This window comes from Plectrocnemia conspersa, unplaced genomic scaffold (assembly GCF_051122295.1).
Source record: "Plectrocnemia conspersa isolate PC_06_02 unplaced genomic scaffold, ASM5112229v1 ptg000004l, whole genome shotgun sequence".
Taxonomy (NCBI): Eukaryota; Metazoa; Arthropoda; class Insecta; order Trichoptera; family Polycentropodidae; genus Plectrocnemia; species Plectrocnemia conspersa.
Genome location: NW_028277168.1, coordinates 1109512 through 1117455, shown reverse-complemented (window position 1 = coordinate 1117455; position 7944 = coordinate 1109512). Strand labels below are relative to the sequence as shown.

The 7944-nt window shown below is 34.5% G+C and overlaps 1 protein-coding gene across 1 annotated transcript in view; it reads left to right on the top strand.

Annotated features, from left to right (window-relative positions):
- Nucleotides 1–7944, top strand: part of crm (cramped chromatin regulator) — a 59352-nt gene that overhangs the window by 49221 nt on the left and 2187 nt on the right. Inside the window, exons 3-11 of the mRNA XM_088184671.1 lie at nt 274–472; nt 1326–1853; nt 1917–2107; nt 2179–3072; nt 3138–3332; nt 3406–3658; nt 4117–4448; nt 4511–4717; nt 4782–4996. Of these exons, the coding sequence (XP_088040797.1) occupies nt 274–472; nt 1326–1853; nt 1917–2107; nt 2179–3072; nt 3138–3332; nt 3406–3658; nt 4117–4448; nt 4511–4717; nt 4782–4996 (3014 nt within the window). The remainder of the gene's footprint in view (nt 1–273; nt 473–1325; nt 1854–1916; nt 2108–2178; nt 3073–3137; nt 3333–3405; nt 3659–4116; nt 4449–4510; nt 4718–4781; nt 4997–7944) is intronic.

Here is a 7944-nt window from a genome sequence, read left to right as displayed (position 1 = left end):
AAAAAAAGACTGACGACCTCCTGAGTGTCTATGAATGGATTAATAGGTTCGCATTTTTAATCGATGAAGATTATTAACTATCCAATTATTGCAATTTTTTTATTTGCCATTGAACGAAATGACCTTAAATTTGTTTTTGTTGCTGTTACCCTTTTTTGAGTGTATACTTAAGTTTTGACACATTCCACTTGAGTACGTAAAATATTATCGTTGATAAAATGTACAATGTCAATGTGAAGAGTTTTATTATAAAAAATGTGTTTACTTTTGCAGGCAAGAACTGATAGTGCCAGTGAACCTGCCGAAGAATTGCTGGGGTCACTTACAACCTACAATGCTATTCAAAAGGGGGAATCTCTCGGACAAACCGTTCGCACGAGCGCCAGAGTTTTCAAAAAAATGCGCCAGGATTCGTGTCAGCAGCAACCGATTCCGGGGTCGACGCCGCTGCCTGATGTACCGGAAAAGAAAGGTAATTTAGACTATCTTTATATTTTTGCCACAGATAACTCGATTTAAATGTAATGGTTTTGTGCGTAATGTAGATTGTATCATAATCATTTGCTTCCCTGTCATGTACACTGAGTGTACATGTCATCTTATTGTATAACTATGTCGAATAAAAAAGTTTTGCTCTTAAAAATTTAGTTTCACAAAGTAAAACACGGAGGTGTTTTACTAAAACCGATCAAAAGGTGCGGTCGATCAAGATCACAATATGATATTTTTATAGAGATGCTGAATATTATAGCACTTAATGCGTATATCGAGAGGTTTGGATGTGTTGATTTGTTGATGATCGTATTAAATCACTCTTCTGCGTATTTTTTCTATTTGTTTTGCTATACTTTTACATCTATATAATGATACCGAAATACTAGTAGTGAATGTTCTATTTGTTACGTAATACTAATTAGCTGGGATTATAATTTTTTTACCACAATTTTTTGTAATCATAGCAAAAAATAGTTTTACCTCGTGCCTATTGCTATGTGTCGCACATAAACTTAAAAATATCTGCTAGCAATAATTTTATCTACGTGATTAGACTGTATACACTACTACAATATCACAAATTAACATTTTTAATCCAACTTTAACCCTTCGATGTATAACATAATAAAAAAATATGTTACTTGCCCTTTCGGTAATCAATGAGGCAAATGCGTTCTATGATCGATCATAGAAATGCAATTAAGTGTAATTTTTAATTAATTTAAATAAAAGGTTTTTGGGAAACTAATGATTATAATTCAAGATACCTTATTTTAGTGGTAAAAATCTTGTTGTACAAAGTATTATATCCATTTAATTTATTCATTTAGAAAAAGTCGATAGCATCGAAAAAGTGGAGAAAGAAAATGGTATTCCATTATCAGCCACAATCAGCTGTAGCGCATCGAACAAACAGTCTGTTAGTAAACAGCGAATGCCCAAAGCTTTATGGTCGGCAAGTGAGAAGAATTTGTTTTTCGAAGCTTTGAACGAGTACGGCAAAGACTTTGAATCCATCACCGCCTATATCTTCAACAAAGTGAAGAAGAAGGGCGTACCAGACACAATCACTAAAAATAAGCATCAAGTCAGCCATTTCTACTACAGAACTTGGCAGAAAGTTTCCAAGCATATCAAATTTGGGGCAAACGTTAAAAAGGTGGTTCAAGAGTTGTACGCTCTGATCAATTACGGAGAGATGCGTAAAAGATTGGTCACTTCCTGCGTCGTGGCCAGGGCACTTCCTAGGCTTTCGGAGCTGGTTTGGTACGGGGTGGTAGCTGTGAGAGCTGGCGGAAGAACGATACGAGTGCGAACGCCTGTTTGTAGGGCGCTACGTCGTTTGAACAGGCTCGAAGGTATGATGATTCTATATTCGTTATCAAAGACTATTATGTGAATATTAATTATGTTTATTTTAGAATGGGAAGAGCAACTGAAGTTGCCGTCGCGAGTGGCTATGTGGCTGTGTCCTCGCGACATGGAAGCTTGGTCACGTGTCCACGCTGCAGCTCATAATCCAAGAGTTCTATTACCTACAGCTTCGTCTCGCCGTCTTTCACCGATCCTGGCATTGATGCAAAGACGTTGGCTCAGCCAAACTGATTCAATTGTATCCTTTACGATAAATTATTTTATTTTTAAGCTCTTGAATTAATATATTACTTAACCCAAATCAAACAGAGAGAATCACTTTTGAGCAGCGAAGAAAACAAATCGATAGATTCGTTTAATTTATTAGACCAGCAAGTCAATTCAGTATTAAACCCGAGTACCCAAAGCGCCGTCAATTTAAATAAGCTATTGACACCGTCGGTTTTGAACGCTAACTCGAATATTATAGTTTTAGAGGAGAACGGCTCGGCGACGCAGAGAGATACTAACAATAAGTATGACGAAAATAATTTATACATAGATGAAGGTGTCGATGCGCACGTTTTAACTGATCAAAGAGAGACTGTCGAAGAAGTGGGTAAAATTGACGAAAGCAGGACTGACAAGACGAACATGTGGCTCTTGAGCGAAGATTATAAAGATTTGCATCTTCACGTCGGACCCAAACCTGGTGTAGATTTTAACATACCGACCGTTAACGTCAGCGAACATCTCACGAGTCAGAGGATATGCTATTCGGTGTATCAAGAGAAGCTGGATAGTGGAGCTTTTGATTCGGGGAATTGTGTAGGTAATATGAAAGTAGGAAGTCGATTTAAAGGTCATAAACGACAGAGGAAGGACAGCGGCGATCAGGATCCGAACGTGAAGAAAACTAAATCCGATAATGAGATTTGGGATAAGAATGATCATTTTAATATATTTGACGTAGACGAGACGGCTAACGACGGAATGAAGGGAATATTGTGCGAAATGAGGAGCGACTCTGTGCCGAGGGATGGCGACGATCGTTCTAATGACGAACACAACTTCATCGATTACAGAGACAAAGATTTGTTTTCCGAACAGGAAGATGATGATAAGTATAATAATGAGACGGATGGCGAGTGCGATATCATTATCAAGAAAGACCAAATTGACGAATGTAAAAAAGGTCAAAAAGGCATTTCTGTCAGTTCAAAGGTCTGTTTATTTGTAGTTTTATAAAATGCGTAATTTATTTGCTGATTTTTTATATGTTGTTTCAGGGTAAGGTCAGGACAAGAAAAGATAAAGAACAAGCGCGCGATGGAGAAATTTTAGACGATACTGGAAAAGTGACCAATACGTTCTCATCGTTTTTTAAAAAGAACTGGAATCGCGACATCTTGACACAGCAAGTCAAAAAAGGATGGAGCGTATACGATGCGGGAGATTTGACCATCGGCGATTTATATTTAATGGTAATTTTTAGAAATGTTTTTTTGTTGTAAATATTGTGAAGAGGGCAATAAGGATAAATTATAATGGTTTTAGTTTGGTAGCGAGTCCAAATTAGAACTCAACTATTGGTGGGCAAAACCAACGGCTCCCTTCAGCGACGATGCCATACAACAAATTAAAAAAGCCGTTGAATCATCCGTCAACAGCTCAGAGGTAAAAGATAATGAAGTTACAGTAAACGGGAAGAATCACGAAGATGCTAAAAATTCAGAAAGCGATTCTGAAAAAGTGTCTCCTTCAACTAAATCATCGATTGAAACGTCAGAGGGTGATGATGCTAAGAAAGGTATTTAAATCATGTGACATTTTACAGCAACTAAAAAATCCCAATTGTACAAGAGGTTCTGGTGAAAATAAATCTAAAATGGCTCCAAATTTTAAACAGTACATTGCTATGTGAATTACAAAAATGTGACTGAAATGTAGATAACCTGAATGTTAATATGATATGGAACGATATTATGTAAAAACCCAAAACCATGGTTTAATGATGATGTTCAAATGCTTTAACCACTTCATGCCTCAAATGCTTTTCAAAAAAGCGATATTATTATTTTTTTTAGGTAAATAATAAATATAAAACAGTAAAATAAAAATTGTCTTCTAGACTGTTCAAGGTATCTGGAGCATTCTTCTCCAATACTGCAATTTTAATGCATTGATTCCCCAACTAAATTAATATACTTGGATTTTCAGTTTTATCGGAATTTTTACAGTTTAAATTGTGAGATCTGCTTGTTTTAGATGTAGAGATTTCACCGGACTCTAAAAATAATCTATCAACATTATTAGACGACGATCCTAAATTAAACTCTTTCAATTTGGTATCTAAAATCATCAACAATCCACTGGATAGCAACATAGCAAGCTTTCCGATCAATACCAACGATTCAAAATGGACTAGTCAATCGTTCACAGTGGGACAAAGAGAACGCGTTGTGACGCTGTCTACCAGACTTAAAAAATTGCTGTCTCTATCGCAATTGTACATGGGAAAAGGGCGTAACACATGCAGTTGTGGTCACGTGTGTAGTGCGTCGAAGGGGAAGAAATCAATCACAACAAACGTCGCCGAGGTAGTTCTAAAGTATAATTTATACAAATAATTTCATTCTAAATTGATCGTAATTAATTTCAGAGGGTGATATCTTCAAATAAGACTGAGATTCCCATCGATCAAACCATGATGCCGCCTTGTATTATACTTCTACCGAATAGCGGCATTCAAGATCAAACGGCGAATATTGAAAGTCAAGAGGACGTGTTTAGGCCGCCGTATATAAAAACGGTGCCTAAGATCGCACCGAGGGTCCAAATTCGGCCGAATCCCGTTGCTAGTAACAGAGTAAGAGATTGTTATTAGTCTATGTGGTTATACATAGGTGATGATGGTATTGTTTATGTTGTAGATTGAGGGGTTGCCGCGCTGGAACAACAGAAGAGGGAGAAGAACGCCAAAGCAGGCTGTCGTAGTGCGTCGGCTTTTGCCGATAGCGCCGTGGCCGCAGACGACAAAGACTGTGTCGCTAGTGAGCATACAGCCGACAGATATGTTAGCTGGTTCTAAGCAGACACAGATGAGATTTGCGCAACCCGTTACTATATCACCTGCGTCAGACGAAAGGTTAGTTAGAACATTGAACATCTCTAATTTCTTCAACATTATACGTCTGTCTATTGTTTCGAAAGCTCTCTTGAAATCCAAGAAAACTTCTCTAATGATTTTGTTCGTATCCTTGGCCAACAGCCAATCATTTATCACTACTTGTAATGAGTCTCAGTGGAATGTTTTTCTCTGAATTCCGATTGTTGTTCACATAGAATGTTTTGAGAAATAATGAAATCCTTTAATTGCTTGATTACTACTTCTTCCATCACCATTTCTATACAAGGCAACATGTTAATTGATTTCATTTCCTCAAACTTTTTACTATTTTTTATTTTAGGTATAGGTATATTAATAACAATCTTTAAATTATCAGGTATTTCTTCTTCGGAGAGTGCTTTATTTACTGAATAATATAATTTAGTTCCTAGTATTTCCCATATTAATTATATTTACATATAATTCATCTGTATTAGTTCCTTTTTTTAATTTACAAATTAGGTTGTGAATTTATTCTAAAAATTTAAATTCTCCAAATTTTACAATAAATATTTCATTATTTTATATTACTAATTTATTGAAAGTGGTATTGAATTCTCAATCTCTTCTATACTTTCAATGTAGTATGCATTCATTTTTTCTGCTATCATATGATGATCTTTAAACATATTTTCATCAATCTCCATATTTATTATGTCGTTTCACTGAGTAGGGTTAATTTTCTTTTTTGTCAAAAAAATCTTGTGCCTCTAAACCAGTGGTTCTTAACCTTTTCAAAGTCACGGTTCACTTTTGATCATAAGAAAAAGTGGCGGTGCACCAGAATTAAAAGGTCGAAAAAAATATGTGGACATAATTTTTATTACATATTTAAAAAAAATAATAGTTACATACAAAATTACATACAAATTTTTTACATATTTTTTTAAATTAAATTATATAAAAAGTATTGAAAATAAATTTAGTTAGTTAAGTTTGCCCTAGAACCAATTTTTAATTACGTGTTTTATTAAAAATATTTGTATTAATATTTAAAGGTGCTCTTTGGGTGGCAAATCTAAGTGGTGCATTTTCCCCCCTTTGTTTACCCAAAATGACGTTCCTGCTTAACATAATGGAATTTATATGATTGATCAAAAATTAATTAATGTGATACCTGAGCTTGTTGGCTTTTGCAGATATAAGAAATATTAGGTCGAATATTTTATGTAGTTACCCTGAATTCTTCGTTTACATTTTTTTCTGTCTTTCTCGTTTTTTAGTTTTCATATTAGTTGTTGTTGAGAAACAAAGCTCACACAAATATGATGTTGAAAACTGTAACAAAATTTTCAATGCCTTCATGTAAAGAACTGAATATTCCTCTTGGACAGTAATCCAAAAATTCTTCATAGTTATTTCGAAAAATTTAATTTTTAGAGTACGATCAATTTGATGATTTCGTATCCGGTCATAATTTTCTATATTTAAGAATGAAAAATAATGTGCAATCTTTTCTTCCAATAAAGTTGAATGTTCTATTATTGCGGAAATAACTACCTTGGAAATGTTTTCGTTAAGTGAAGGAAACATATCTACTTTTTTTTCTATTATTCGATTTTTCGAAAGAGTTATTTTTTCCGAAATCCTGTCAATTTGTCAATGGATGTCATGAGTTTTTCGTTTTTTCCTTGAATGCTTGTGTTAACGTTATTTAAGTAATTAAAAATATCTGCTAAATATGCCACTTTAGCATACCAATCATTATTCTGAAGACATTTTACAAAGTCATCCATACCTTCATTTCGAAAAAATGATTACCAATTCATTCTTAAGTTCTATGAATCGGCATAAAACTTTACCCTTAGATAACCACCTGACTTCAGTGTGAAAAAGCAAACACTCGTACATAGCTTTCATAGAAATGCAAAGTTTTTTAAACATGCGTGTTGATTTTATGAAATTCACTATATTTACAACTTGATCTAGTACAGATTTTAGTGCTGCTGGTAATGTTTTCGAAACTAAAGATTCTCTATGTAAATAACAGTGCGTAGATATAATATTAGGTTTTCTTGTCTTTGCAAGGGTTACAAGTCCTTTAAATGAGCCTACCATTGAAGGAGCACCATCCATACAAATTCCTACACATAACTCCCATGATATTTTAAATTGTTCTAAATATGAATAAATAAGATCAAAAACATCTTGTCCTGTCGTATGCTCGGTAAGTTATTTGCAGCATAGATATTGATTCACTATTTTGTTTTCATTTATGAAACGAACGAATCCTAGTATTTGTGCCTTACCGCTAATGTCAGTAGATTCGTCGACTTGTAAAACAAAATATCGCTTGAAAAGTTTATCGTTAACTGTTTTCTCAGTATCATCCGACATATTTAATTTTTTTTTTTTATTGTATCGTTTGAAAGAGGAATTTTTATAATTTCCTTTTTGATTCATCACCAAACATTACTTTTTGATGCAAGATCGGCGTGCTTCGTAGTGAAGTGGCGATTTAACTTGTCAGTATGCATCGCGCTATTGGACAGTTTTTCTCCACATACAACACATAGTGGAATGTGATATCCTTCCTCATTGATGCTAGTAAAACTGAAACGTAAATATTCTTCAGAAAACTGTCCATTATTTGTTTTGATTTTACTGGATATATTTTCTTTTGCATGAGACGTATGATGTCTAGTAACATCGTCACTACTTCTTCCACTTGTACTCCCAGTGTCATTAATATTTTGGTCTGATTCACAATTTCGTTTGGTAATAAATTTATCCATTGTGGGGTATCACGACTATAATAAAATACAAATTGATTGAAACATTAAGATTTTACTATTTTGCGGATTTTTTGTTTTTACCAATTTTCTCGCGGTGCACTTGCAATAAGCTCACGGTGCACTGGTGCACCGCGGTGCACCGGCTAAGAACCACTGCTCTAAACAATCACATGAATCACAGTGAAAAGTGTT